At 42.9% G+C, this 15,256-nt stretch overlaps 1 protein-coding gene across 1 annotated transcript in view; it reads right to left on the bottom strand.

Annotated features, from left to right (window-relative positions):
• Window positions 1-10,086, bottom strand: part of CERS6 (ceramide synthase 6) — a 97,122-nt gene extending 87,036 nt beyond the window's left edge. Inside the window, exon 1 of the mRNA XM_059853040.1 lies at window positions 9,773-10,086. Coding sequence (XP_059709023.1) covers window positions 9,773-9,942 — 170 coding nt within the window. The 5' untranslated portion in view covers window positions 9,943-10,086. The remainder of the gene's footprint in view (window positions 1-9,772) is intronic.
• Between the last annotated feature and the right edge of the window lie 5,170 nt (window positions 10,087-15,256).

Genomic DNA, 15,256 nt, shown 5'->3' with positions numbered 1-15,256 from the left:
AGTAAAGCATGTGATTTCTGTTTTCTGTCATCTAAGCACCACTTTCTGTGATTTTTTTTCAACCCCAAAATTATCTTAAAGATATTGCAGTGTTGAGAAGAAACAACTTAAGTGGAACAAAACTAAAATTATCCTGAAAATGGCCTGTTATAATCAAATTTTATGCTGTAGGAGACTCAAAGCAATGATCCTAGAAGGGGAAAAGAATGTGTTTATTTCAAAGCAACTCAGACTTCATTCTGGGTACCCATAAGGTAATTCCTGTCTTAGGTAGTGGAGGTCCACATCTATTTCTCAATTTACATCCCATCTGCTCACACACCAGACTACAATAAAAACCAAAAGATCCATCCTACAGAAAATGGAAAATCCAGATGTCCATTCAATCAAATGTTACATGCTCTGCCCTAATTTTCTTCTGTAAGCTTCCAGTAAACTTCAACTTCATCCTCTCCTATTCCATTTTCCAACACAGTTTACAAACTTCATCCAGACATAGGTCTCAGGAGCACCCTGGAGGCCTGCACCTGTGAGGTTTATGATTTCCCACAATCACCAAGGTTGGAAGAGACCTGTGGAGACCACCAAGTCTGCTGGATGGTCAATCAGTGCAGGACTATGCCCACGTTCTCCAAGTACATCCACAGCTGGAGACTCCACAGCCTCTCTGGGTAACCTGTCACAGTGTTTCACCACCATCCCAAAAAAAAAAAGTTTGTTTAAACAGAATTTCCTGCATATCAACTGCTTGTTGTCTCTTGTCCTTTCACTGCACACCACTAAGAAGAATCTGTGTCCAGCAGCACCCCCAGGACTCCATCTACAGTTCAATTTGTCATCATCATAACAATGCAATCACTGTTAATTTAGTACAAGTGTTGTAACACTGGGAAATGTTTGGCACTGGAACCACTGAAATATTTTCAGGCTACTCTCTTATCATATCAGTTCTCACCCTCCTCTCATACTACTGTGTGGGAAAAATTGACAGATAAGAATCAACCACTCAATTACCACTCAATTATTGCTTCAATAGGTACACAACACGTTTCTGCTTGCGGTCTAACCACCTGCTTTTCTTTTTCTCAACAGTTTTTTTCCAACGTGATGCCCATAACAGGAATTAATGATATCCAACTGGACCTGATCACCTCATCCAGCAGCATAATTGGACAACCACAAGTACTGAAGTGGGAAAAGCTAATGGACAAGTGCAGAAAAGCTCTGAGAAAAGCTAATGGAAAAATGCAGAAAAGCTTGTCAACAAGCACACATTCATGAGCCACTAATTTCCTAGAACTTTGCTTTCAACAGAAACAGTGGTCTTACCAGTTGTAAGGGGGATTCTGGTCCTGACAAAGCACTGGTCTCCTCTGCTATAGCAGAGCTCAGGAGAGCTGCAGCCCTGATAGCTGATGAGAGACTGGAGCCCTCCAGCTCCCCAGCTGCACAGGTCTCCTCCTGGCTGAGAAGTGCTACCTGAGTTCACCCACCACCCAAAAAATTTCCGAACTCACTTTCATTTCATGTAGATTTAATTTTGTCGGCTTTGTCACACTGCAATGCCCACTGCTTTACACTAGCATTCCACATTAATACTGCCCACTTACAATGTTTCAGCAGTTGCCATATCAAGGCTAATTCCTGTGCACCTTAAGGAACACACCTTGTTTGAGCAGTCCCCTTAAAAGAAGCACACCAAGCAGTCTGTCTCTAACTATGGAGGCAACTGTGTCTCAGCAGTACATACATCACACAGTCACAAGAGACACGAGGAAGAGCAAGCACAAGGGATATTACAGCACACCACTCTGATCTTCCTTTCACTTTACTTCTGTGATCAGGGACTGCTTTTGAGTAAGCTCTTTACTCTGAGCTATAGAGCATAGTCTTATTTCCAAACAAGCAATTCCCTGCCACTGCAGGAAGCATCTCTCATTAGTCTAGGCAGTTTAGCTCGTTTGTACCATTTCAAGGTAGGCAGAATTGGTACAAAAGCAGTTCTCACAGTTTAAAGTTCTGTCAAACACCTTAGGAAAGTGTAAACTGAGAGTAGTCCTTGCTTCCACTGTCTTCTCAATGAAAAGACAGGAGTCCCACAGACATGGTAAACAGCAGCCCCAATCAAAGTTCAGGTATCTGAACTTTCTCAATGTCATGTAGAACTGAAATCAGTCAGGAACAGAGGTGAAAAGGGAATGAAGAGATCCCAATGCTGAAGTGAGGATTTCAGCACCATTTCTACTAAGCCTTTTTCTCTTTCTGCTTATGGAACTGAAAAATACACTAAGTTTACCTCAGAGGATGGCAAATGGGCAGTAAGTAGATTTGATGACACCACATGTTATGTTATTTCACTACTGATACAAATAGAGCTACTAGCTTTTGCAAATGACAAACACCACTGCGAGCACAAAAACTCAAATAGCCTCAAGAACGGAAGATTTTATGCCAATGAACACATTCCAAGCTCTAACCTCTGTTTGTGCACCAGTGTTCACTATGTCAGCTAGATTTATTTCTTTTAATATAGTACTATAGGCTATTGCCCTCATCCATACAGGAGAAACCAATACAGTGAAGATATTATTAAAAGGAAGCTTCTACTGCACTTTCACTCCAAAAAAATACAAGAATACAAGTGATTTAGGTATTTTGCTTGAACTATCCTAGGGTGACCTGTGAGCACAGAGAAGGCTTTTCATCACTTCAGACCAAACTTTAATGCGCATCATTTATAATATTAAAATGAGTTTTAGGTTAGTGAACCTGAAAGATACTTCATTAATACAAGGTAGTCTGGAGACCCTTAGCATTTCATTCCTCCCTGTGCAAAACATAACTTGGATTAATAGCCAATATACATGACATGGTTAACGGGATGTTAAACTCGTTTACAATTCCTAAATTTTCTTAGTAATTGTACAATTACCTTGAGAGTTAAAATTTGATTGTGCTACATCAGTAATAGTTACATGAGGCTTTACAATTGCTCAGAAACATTAAAGCTTAACAACAGCAGAATTTGCTATTAAGAGAGAGATTAACTACATAGGGAAAAAAATACAGCTTACTCTGTTTTACTCTCTGTGCAGAAGTCACAACTTTGTGTAACAGCTCCAGCTGAAAACCATCTCTAAGATTTCAGCTGACTGTCTGTGCTAAATACTGTAGTTGTCTCACCCTGGCTGCAGTTTGACTACTTCAGAATAACCACGAAGGCATTGTCAGAACCTGATGGACACCATATGGTGCAGTTAGTCTTCTGTAAGGACTGTGTACTAAAAACATTTCCTCCCAGAGGTCAGAAGTTCTCAGCCCATCTGATTGTCAGAAACTTTGCTCTCCTTAAAGCAAGACATCAGTGATTCCTCCTGTTCCAAACAATCAGAGACCCTTCCTTTCCCTTGGCTGCCCCCCAAAATCTGTAAGTGCCCAGTGAGTGAAGGAAGTCACTCTGGGGGGAGACACAAAGCAATCCGGGTGTTAGATCAACAACTCCAAGGAACTGTTGGTACACATCGTATCCATCTGATTGTCCATCAGGTGTCAACCACAGTTTTAAGCATACAACTGGATATTATACAAGGTTACATCACTTACAAAAGCTATATAGTTTTATGCTATATGTAATTTTAACTTTCTTTTTAAAACTCCAAGACCATCTTGAGACAGGCACAGAAACACCACATGCTAATGAACTGTCAACCTACAGCAGGCATGGGATATTTAACAACCTGACAAAAAAGAACAAACTTTCCCCCCAAAATATAGTCAAATAAACACTGTTCAGCTCAGGCATCAACCCTGTTGACAGGAACAGAGACAGATTTAACAGGGAACAGAATATCCCAAATGTTAATTTACTAAATATTTTGCATGGACTAATAAGACACTGGTCTGCAGATGCGTAGAAAGGGGCACAATACCAGAAGCTCTTCTTTTTCCAAAGAACAAATCCTTAATCAGTGACAGAGGCAGAAGTAGGGCAGCAGAAAGAGACACAACACAGGTAATTTGGATCCAATTGCATGGCTGCAGGAATCCAGGCAGGAACCAAACTGGAGTTGCTACCAGTACCTGGAACCTGCTCTCAGACAAAACCCCACTAACCATGGCCCTGCCTCACTAACAGGCTCCCAGCACCCACCAGTGACCTGTCCCTGAAACCTTTCCATTGGCAGAGCTGTGGTTGAGCTGTCACACTTCTCTCACATGGATATTTTGGGAATCACTTGTAATGGCATTCCCTTCTGGAGCTCAGCATGCATTTCCCACTTAACTCCTAATTTTAAGACCAACACTGACACACATCTGTAAATGGCCTTATATGAAGGACACTCAAATAGTGAGCATTTTATCCACTCCACCTTCTTTTAAAGGAGCACCCTAAGCCTATGTGTGAACACACAAGCACACTACACAGAGATGTGTACCAGCCAGCACTGGCAGGACCAGCATACACTGCACTGGTCTGAGCTGGTAAGAGACAGGCCAAGATAGACAACAGCTCTCCAGGTAAAACAATCCTTTTGTTGGGAAGTGTTAGTCTGCAAGTGTTTGTGGCTGAAGCTCAGCCCTGCAACCCTAGGAAACAAAAACTGGTTATATAACAAAAAAGATAATGACAGAAAACTAGTAACTTAAAGAAACACAGAGAAATGAATAGTACAATCAGCAAGATAGAAATGCATTTTAAAGCTATTTACTGGTAAGGATCTATTGTCACTTTTTAAAATGAAATTGATTTAAAGTTGAAAAGAAATAGTTTTTTAGTTATTTTATTTCTAGGGTCTGTCTTTTCATACAAGTTAGCAATTTCAATATCCTATTCAATTTCAACAGAATTAAGCCTTTAATAAATAGCAATCAAGCAAAAAGAAAAAGCCCTATATGTTATCTTATGAAAAAAAAATAAAAAAGGTAAAGAAAGTACTGAGAAAGTTATTGTCAGAACACATGCATCCAATTACATACAAATGAATTACACCTGAATGATCATATTTTGCCTAACACACAGGGAAGTAAGCAAAAAATCTATAAATATTACATCCTAGAAAAATATTTTGACAGAAATAACCATCAGGGCCCCACCCAACCTCTCCAGATGGGATTTTGGGCTGCTGGAAGATAGTACACTCACATCCAAAATTTGTATCCTGTCTAGCCTCTTTTTTGTTGTAAAAAACCACTGATACCAGATGTCCTAGGGAGTACAAAAACAAAATTTGTATGAATACACTACACACCAGAACCACTCATAAGATTGTATGCATTGTCATCTGAATGAATTTTTATAGTTAGCAAAAAAGTATATATATACATGTCCATACAGTTATTGTATCATGTCATCCAGATCCACTAGGTATTCTACTGTGTCATACTAAATGAAAATCAGCTGAGGTTACCTTTGAGACTGAATTATCATAACAAAAGCAGTTTCAAATAAAAGCCATGAATTTCCATACGCTCAGTGTCTACAGTATCTTGATCGGAGTAATAGTAAATGATGTGGCTGGCTCAGCTCAAGGCAGTGCAGCTGGAGGGCTGTTGCTATAAATAATCAAGCTATCTCTGACCTTATGAGCCATTCCATCACTGCAGAATATCAGCATCACCTTTGAGAACTGCTCCCCATCAAGGCCAGATTACAACATAAGCAGTGTAAGCAGTTTGCTGATTCACTGAGTGATTTCATTCGATCTGAGCCCAAACTGCTGCTTACAAGATGAGGGAAACAAAATACAGTGCACCTACAGCACAAAGATGAAGTACCAGTAACTTCAGTAGATGAGCCACGTGTAAAGAAAGCAGTAATATCAGGCTACTTGACTCAGAACATTGCTGGACCACATCAGAAATCTGTTTTGCCGGGAATCCTTTTGGAGGATTCGGTCAATTTCTGCCTTGAGAGAAGTCTCTAAAACACAAGTGTTACCCTCTTGCTTGGTGTCCAACAAGCACACTGATTGCTGGGTGAATAGTTTTTGTATTAGCACTCCTCACAGAGGACATGTTTTAGTTTAGGAAAGGATGCTGCTTCTGAGCAGTGAGGTCTAGCACAGAGGGAGAAGAGCCATGTTACCCCATAAACAAAAGAAGAAAAAATGTATTTACCCAGAACAACAGGTGTTTATTTATCTTTTTTTAGGCCAATCAAAACTACAACACCCTGCTCTTAGTAAGACCAGTTTCAATTCAGCTTTAAGCTGTCTTTGCCACACTAGAACTGGAAAGGATGCAGGGAGACTGAGACTTACTATTGAGCACTTACATTACCTTAAGGCATTGTATAGTACACGGGGTATCTTTAATTGTTACATGCCTTTGCCTTTAAAAAACATAGTAAGACACACAGAATGCATACATACTCTGGGGGAATATGTTCCCATATTACTCACTGCATTGCTAAACTTCTGCCATCTTCCAGACTGCTAGGTAACACTATCCTTGTGCTTAGTTATTGTAATTTTCTTAAATGTACTTTGTGTTTAAAGAAAGATGAATGAGAAGGAAGGGGAAAAAAGGCTGTTAAAGTATTTTAACACCTCATCCATAACTATGGTAACCTCAGCAGATACATCCACTAAATCTGGCAATGAGATTGTACCTCACACCAAAGCTTATTTCAGGAGCACTCATCATCATCAGACCTACTTGCTGAGGCAACTGAACATACCATTAATGTTCTAATCTACCTTTTCCTTTCATTCAAGAGGGCTGGTCAGGGGTAGTAGGACAAGGAAAACAATAAAAAAGTAACTCATTTGAAAGGAGAAAAAAAAAAAAAAATGAAGTGATCTGTCTAGATCATTTTCTTGGCTTGGTTAGCTGATTCACCAAATCAGTAACAAACAACAACAGCAATCCTCCTAGAATTAACTCTGCAAATAATACGTGCATATGTAGAGAACAAAATTTCCAAGTTCTATCATTTCAATTCCACCTGCAAATATGCACACACAGATACATATGTATACAGAATATAAACATAACATCAACTTTCAGCATGGTGAGTTGCATCCCCCAAACACGTCAAGAACTTTGTAAGCCAAGACATGTAAAGTCCAACTCCCCCAAACCATATTTCTTACTATTGTGAGGATTCATGAAGTTAGTAACCCTTCCAATGAAGCAGAGGAACAAACCATATTACTATAGCAGCCTAGCAGTCAGCTGCTATGAAGCAGTCTGAAAATAATGGAAATAAAACACATAATCATATTCTTAACAGCTTGTGTCTGCTTACCTGCCAGTGTACAGAATTACAAGAGCACCTGTATTAGAGTTAGCATATCTTACAAAGCAAAATAGAGAATACATTGATGTTACAAATACTATAGTACAGTCATAGATCTAAAATAAATCTGCAAGTTTTTTAAAATGTCTTACAGAATCTGTTTTTATCTCTTCTTTAGCTACTATCATTGCAACTGCTAAACATCTGTAAGAGTATGTTGCAGCATATACATCAGTCATCCACAACTTGAGTTTAAAAAACCCCATGTCTTAATACAAGGAAGAAAGGAAAAAAATTTCAGTTTTGAAGATATTCCTCTCTTCCCCCTTCTAAACCAATTTCAGACCTTTAATTGATGATGTGCATGAAGGATTTCTGTAGCTCCCAAGAACTAAAGCACAGAAATCTGAAAAAACCAATTAATAATAAGCAATAATAAAGCTTGATGGTTCCCCCATTCAAAGTCATACACGATCCCCCAGTGGAAACAGGTCCAGTTGCTTTTGCTCAGCCTGCTTTAATAAAATGCTCTATATGAAAAATCACTGTTGTACCATGCCATGTGGATTAATCCCACACAAAACAGCCTAATCCTACTCTCACAGGGGAGTTAGGAAGTTGATTTTAATTTTAAAAGGAAAAACCACACACCTAAGTAATTATTAATAAAACATCTTTGGAGGTCTCTCACCTACAATCAGGTTAGCAGAACACATTTCTAGATATAAATTTCAAAATCTGCCTAATGAATACAAGAGAATTTTTAAAATACTGGTATTCTCATCTATATGTATAACTAACACTTTAAAATATAATGCATTGCAAAATTAACCATGACTTTAAATGAATGAAGAAAAATAACCAGAGTAAGTGGATACAAACTACTACATAATCAGAGTAGCTTTTACAATGCAAACAACAGCCACATCAGGCTTAGGAGAAATGTGAGTTAAACTTGAGGCTGAAACTATCTCTCTGACTAGCTGTTCCTCCATCAAAACACAGTCCTGCTGTGATGTTTACTGCAGTTCAGAATGACATGAGATGCAATATCATGCACCCGCTTTCAACACTCAAAAGTACACATCATATAGGTTGCAAAAAAAAAAAATTAATTATTTGACATAATACTTGTAATTGTACTCATTACTCCACTTGTAATTATATTGCAGTATTTAACTCAATTGCTTCAATTAACTTTTCACAACCTCAGATTTTCAGGCAGATGACAATTTTTGCTGTTCAGTAAATCTGTAAAGCAACACAAAAGATAACAACAGCCCGTGACAGCTTATTTTTCAAAACAAATATGGTCCTCTCAACCAAGCTAGGAATACAGGCAAGTTCTAACCAGGGAGAGGGAATGCTTAGGAAATTTGAAGTTGTACTGGGAAGATAAGCTCTTTTATCATTTTTTAAGTATCTTTACAGCCTTTCTCTGGCATGTAGTAACTACCGGTCTTCCTTTATCTTCCTTGACTACCCTAACAGCATGCCTAAGAAAACAACACTGAAAACACGTAGGTGTTGGCATAAGGAATCGCTCTTTTGTTCTCTGCTGTTAGGGAGCACCACCTTTGTCAGGCGGCGCAGCAGCGTGCGCCAGTGAGCGCCCACTTGGCTTCAGCTGCCTCCCCGTGACAGGCGGCCCCTGCTCAGCACCCGCTCGGGAACACGCACAGAAAATACAGTCCCTGCTGACCGATGGCTAGTCTGACGCCTTATGTTTAAGTATACATATATACGTATTTATGGATTTGTGAAACGTGGTTTATGAGTTCAGCAGCCTCGAAGAACGGTGAGTTTGGTTCAGAGATGAACAGCGCCTGGCGCGTTTCATCACTGAGCTTCCACATTCTGACAGCCCCGGGAGTGTTCCGACACTCGGCACGGACCGCTCACCGACACCATCCGCACCGGCCACACACAGCTCTGCTCAGCTCACCAGGAACTGCCCCTTCCCACCCGAGGCCCCACGCTGAACAGCTGAACAGCCCCCAGTCCCCGCCGCCGCTCCCGGCCTCGCAGCGGACCCAGCGCGGGCTCCGCTGCGGAGAGTGACCCTGCGGCGGGGCGCGGGCAAACTCTCCTGCCGGGACCACTTCCCGCCGCGCCCGGTCGCCGCTCCTCTGGCGGAGCTTCCGTGAGGGGGGCGGACAGGACCCCGCCGCAGCCCGTGGGTCGCGGACAGGCTCCCCGACCCGCACAGGTGCCGGAGGGCCCTTCTCCCCCGCCAGCCGCGGCCGGCGCAGGTGGCGGGAGGGCTGCGCCCATCCCCGGGCAGACCTCGCCTCCTAGCGCCCGTGCCGCGCCGCGCTGCAGGCAGCAGGAACGGCGCGCCGGCTGCCTCTCGAGTCCCTCCACCTTCCTGCATCGGGCCCGCTACGTGACCGGCCGAGGGGGCAGGGATAACGCAAGGGCCCGGTAAGGCCGGCAGTGAAGCAGCGGCGGGGGAAGACGTCGGGCTGACAAAGCTGCTCGGCTGCCCTTGGGCCCGCCCAGCCCGGGACGACGCGAGGGGCTCGGCGTTACCTTTCGAAGAGCAGCCGGATCATGAAGATGCAGAAGGCCAGGGGGAAGGCGAGGTAGAGGTCCTCCGCCTGCGGGAAGGCGGCTTCCTCCGTGCTCTGCAGGTCCGCCCAGGTGACGTTGTGCGGCAGCCAGAACCGCTCGTTCCAGAACCAGGCGAGGATCCCTGCCATCTTTGCTTTGTCTGCCGCGGCGCCCCTCGCTCCGCTCCGCCCGCGGCGAGGCGCGTGTGAGCGGCTGCCGGGAGAGAGGAGGATGGAGGCGTGTGTCAGCCCCGCAGCCGCGGATGATGCTGCCGAGCGCCGCCGTGCAGGTTCCCCGCCCGGCGGGGGCAGCGGCCGCCCCGCCTGTCACACGGCCGCGCCCGCACCCATTGGCTCCCGCCGCTGCTCGGGGCCCCGCCGGGCGGTCCGGAGCCGCCTTCCCCCGCCCCTTTCCCCTGCCGAAAGACCGCACCGAAGCCGAAGTGATGCGGCCCGAGCGAGAGGGACCCCGTCCCAGGGGCACTGACCGCGGCCGAGGCTGCCGGCAGCAGCGCTGTACCCACCGGGGCAGCCTTCGCCTCAGCGCCGGCCCGGGGCGGCCCCGCGCCGTGTCACCCACCCGCCCTTTCGCCGCACTGCCGGGGTCCCGGCGAGCCTGGAAAGGCTGTCGCCCGGTACGAGTAGGCAGGTGGCAGCAGTGAAAAGCCCTCTATGAATTCTGTACAGCCATGTGGGCCGGGGTCGGCATCCGCAGTCCGGTCCCCGAGAGTGACCCTTGCCCGGAGCGCTGCTCGCCGCCCTCTCGGCTGAGGTGTTCAGCCGGGAACGGGACTGTCCCGGGTGGAAGGACTCTCAAACATGCAGTGACGTTGCTCTGAACGCGGGTACAGCAAACACGTGTAGATGTGGCATGGAAAGCACACGACTCATCAGCAACAAGACTGAGGTTAGGACTGTAGCTTTGCATTCCTGGCTAAAAAAAACTTTTTCGTTTTATGTAGATTTTTACCTCTGATTCCTTATCTCATTGCCATGTCTTGCTAGAGATATGCTGCAAGAGGAAAACTACAATTGATTTGACTAGACTTTACAGCAGGCTTTACTATAGCTATAGCCACAGGACTGTACGTATGGTGGTCCTGGCACACCCAAAATAACGTGAAGTAGTAGCTCCTGTAACCATCACTGTTTTTCTGCCCTGCCTCAGTTTATTTTTATCTGCCTTCTGTTTTCTTCACTGTATCATCACTCTTTCCATCAGGCTATTGAATACTGAGACCCAGACCTCTGTACATAGTTCAGAGTTCTATCATCCTGCTTTTATGTTTTATGCTAACTTGCTCTTTTTACCCCACTGGCTCTATTTGCCCTTCCTGAAAAATTAATTGCACATCTCCTCATGTCTGTGCTGACATTTCTGTGCTGAATAAAATCATAAGTCAAGCATAATGCTGTGGAAAACACCACATCAATTTAAAGGAAGCAAACAACTTCTGTATATGGAGATAATTTCCATCTAGGACATTTCAGGGAAGTTTCAGGAAGTGCTTTGGCAGGATGGCTGACAAGCCATGCAGGTAAACCTGCCAGTGAATGTTTCTGTTTTATTGATGAGACAATTTCTTAAGTGGCTGTATTATTATTCCAATTCCGTTTTTGTGGTTGCTTCTGGGAGAGAGAGTACAGTCTCTCCTTCAAATTGTCTGGAAAAAAGTGTGAGTTCTAGCACCACTGCCAGATCTGCCTGGCCCCAGCTCTTCATTCACTTTGTCTCAGGATTCTTCTCTGACATGACCTGTCAAAATCCAGGGCTTTGCTGGAATTTCAGTTCAGAGGGAAAGCAGACCATAATGAAGCTTTCCTCACATAAATATAAGATTTTCTGAGCATTAGAAAACGTTTATTCGCTCAAATCAGCAAGAGTCCTTTTTTCCAGTACCAAAAAATTGCCTATTCGTCTTCCTTCCAACTTCTCTGCCTTGTTCTCACAGTCAGATTTCACCTCTCTTCCAGCTGACCTAGAACTTCCCTAGAATTTCCCCTGGGAACTTATCTTTCAGCACATTCTCACATACACCTGAGCTGGCTCCTGCACATACACATACGCCTCTCAAATCATCCAGATCACTCCATTTTCTGAAAGGACGTGCATAAGTGAGTTTTAAATGGAGCTATGAGGGCACATCCTCAGAACAACCGCAGAAGCATCAACTTTGAAAGTTCTTTAGATATTGTTTTAATATCTGTCAACACACAGATAACCATTTACTTTGTTAATAATTGTGCTTATGGCAAAGCAATTTTTATTCAGAGAATCAGTGTCATTATCCCATAGCTGAAGCTGACCTCTCTTTTTGCAGCATATTTCGATATTCCAGTCAGTTTTAGAAGTACATTTAATATACGTGTCTGTTCTCATTCCAATAAAGTAGTTATTTCCCAGTCAGTACTGAGAATCACATGTGCTGGTGCTTAGCTTTGCTTATGTACAGATAAAGGAAAGATCTTTGCAAAATGAACTTAGCAACAGTCATAATCTGAGGATGCATAAGAGGTTAATTCCTGCTGAACAATTAGTGTAATTGACTTCTGTGTCACACTAAAATTATGTTAGGACAATAGATCTCTAGGCATATCTGAAAGTGAATGACAGTTTGGAAATGTTTGGAAGGATGACCAATAAAAAGCTTTTAATTGAATTCAAGCTGTAGCTGTAGCCAAGACATGACTATGGAATAAGAATGCCTGAATATTGTGCTTTGAAGGGAGGTATTACCATGGTGTTTTTCTTTCCTGCCCCCCACAAAATGGAGCCCAGTAGAACTTAAAAAACTGTGGTCCCATATCTTGAAGTAACTTACTCTAAGATAGTGCTAAAGCTTGGCTACCCTAAAAGAAGGTAAAGGGCTGAAACTAAGGCTGGTTCCTCAAAAGCCCAGCCTGGGCACTTTGTAATTACTAACGAGAGTTAGTAATAACTAAACAAAAACAGATACATGGATTCTGCGAAAGTTACTGAACTTACGTAACCATTCCAAAAAAAGGAAAGAGAAAACTGACAGCCTACACATTGCTAGTTCAAGACCTTGAGCCGTATTGCTGGCCACCTGGAGGAGTTTGTCCACTAAAAGAGGAGAAGCTGCAGAAAAACCTCTTGATTTTAAAGGATTGCTGAAGATTTGAAAGCAAACAGCCAATTTTTCAAAAAATCTCATTTAGTCTATTGTATTTCTGGAGTAGCATCAGGCTTGCACATAGGCAACTGTGATAAGACTCTGGACCAGTCCCTTTGATGAACTGGGTAGTACAGGCGCCAATAACACAATCCACTGAGACTTCTTGTTTCCCAAATCTGAGCTGCATTGTTCCTAAGCAGAAGAGGTGACTGTGGTTGATACTTATAAAAGCATTGGTGTCAGTCCCATTTCCATGGGTCAATGTCATTAGACTGCTAATGATGTGCCAAGCAGAAGGGCCAAGGACTGCCTGGGTGTTGTGTGACTGCTCTGTGCCCTCCTGGGGAAGAAGGAGGACCATGGGCTCAGGGGAAGTGGCAGTGCAAGTCATGGCAATGAGCTGCCATTCTTCTAACGTGTCTTCTACCTGCTGGTCCTGGCAGCTTTGTTCTCCCTTCTAGCTTCTTGTGCTACTAGTTTTGCCAGCTTTTCTAATAATTTCACCTAAGAATCACACTAACAGAACAGCAGTCTTCATTACAGCAGTCTTCATTACAAAACCTATGCCAGGCCAGTCACATCAGTCCTGACTCCTGTGTGGGATTGTATTAGTCTGAAGAGACCAGTCTGGCTTCACCCAGCTACCAAACAACATGCCCTGAATTCAAATCACTAACAGAGCTCTATATAATAGCACTTAAAACACAGCAATACAGAGGTGTACCCAGGTTACATCACTTCACAGACTTCCAAATATTTTATCTTGGCAGACAAGCAAGTTTTGTCATTTGGAAAAAAAATGCCACGGTAATTAGTTTGGCTGCCATGGAAAGATACATGGACAAATAGCTCTAGCTGAAAGAAAGGGATAGTTTTTGCTTCGTGCTGGGCTCCAACTAAAGTCAAGAGCTGAAGCAGAACTGCCCTGTGAGGATACTTCAGAAGGAAAATATAAAGCAGGGATTGCCTAAGTCAGTATGTCTCCATGCTTCATTTGTCTTCATTGTTCACTTTGATTTGGCTTCCTGCTCTAGATTTCTAAAGAAAGTGTGTGAAAATGTATGTCCTAATTATGACACCATCATAGCTCACTTGATTGCAATGTTGCTTAACTACCCAAATGTATTCTACACTGAACTAGACCCACTCAAACTACAGTAAGAGTAGTCAGAGTCTTCCATACCAATTTTAAATAAAATATCATGGAAAAAAACCTTGTAATGAGATTTGCTCAACTCTGAGCAAAGACAGGCAGCTGGAAAAAGTCTGGGTTTTATCTTCAACTAGATACACTGTGTCACACTTCAACTGGCCCTTCAGAAACATCTGCTTCATGCCCATTCATGTGGCCAGGTTTGGGCTGTAGAGTCACATTAAAATTTACTTAGTAAAAGGACTTTTCAAACCTGCATGACACCAAAATTTACTGTATACTGTATGTATCTTGTTTCTCCAGCATCCAGACACTCTCCATGGGACTGCAGACTTTCAGTAGCCTTGTCTCCAATGCTCAGTGAAATCTGGGCTCTGACCAACCACACTGGTGTGCCCGACTTGCCAATGAACATGCAATCTAGAGTCTCTGCCAGCTTTGTGTCAGCTATGAGGGGACAGACAATACCTGGCTCTCCATGCAATGGGAGCTCTAATCTAGCATAACAAGCCAGCTACTACAATGCTGACCTGTCATATCATTTACAGGGAGTTTGCATTGTTACTGTGAGCTTCTGCAGGATCAGTACCTCCCATCTCGCGGCTGCGAGCTGTGTTCCTCTCCTGTCAGCCTGGGAGCCATTTGCTGTCTTATTAAACCCCAAAACTCCAGAAATTACTGTCAGAACTAAATTTTCTTATTCTCTAGTCATTTTCAGACAACTTCCAAGGTAATTACATTCTGCTAGAAGAGCATTCACCTGGTCATCTCAGATTTTTCTTCAAAGCTCATTTAGCATCACTGTCACAATGTCATCTGGTGGTTACTTGGTAATACTTTGTGTTCATATTTGAATGAAGACAATGCTATTTAGTATTTGGTTTTAAGACCCCATCTAGATGTAAATTACTATTTTCCTAGGAGTTAGGGGACACTTAACAGTCTAGCAATAAATTTGTATTTTCTTATCACAGTTTTAAATATCTTCCTTATGAATTTCACTATATTTATGTCACAGCTGTACAGAATTTTATTTTCACCCAAAATATACATTCGGGTTGACTGAAAAGATTGCTAAATTAAGGCTGAAATTATTAAATTAACACTTTAATTTCCACAAATTATCGTGTATATATTCTGACATTTTTAAACCAAAACATCCAATTTTTTATTT

The sequence above is a fragment of the Haemorhous mexicanus genome, chromosome 8, assembly GCF_027477595.1.
Source record: "Haemorhous mexicanus isolate bHaeMex1 chromosome 8, bHaeMex1.pri, whole genome shotgun sequence".
Classification (NCBI taxonomy): Eukaryota; Metazoa; Chordata; class Aves; order Passeriformes; family Fringillidae; genus Haemorhous; species Haemorhous mexicanus.
The sequence above is the reverse complement of the archived record's forward strand: the minus strand, read 5'-3'. Positions and strand labels throughout refer to the sequence as shown.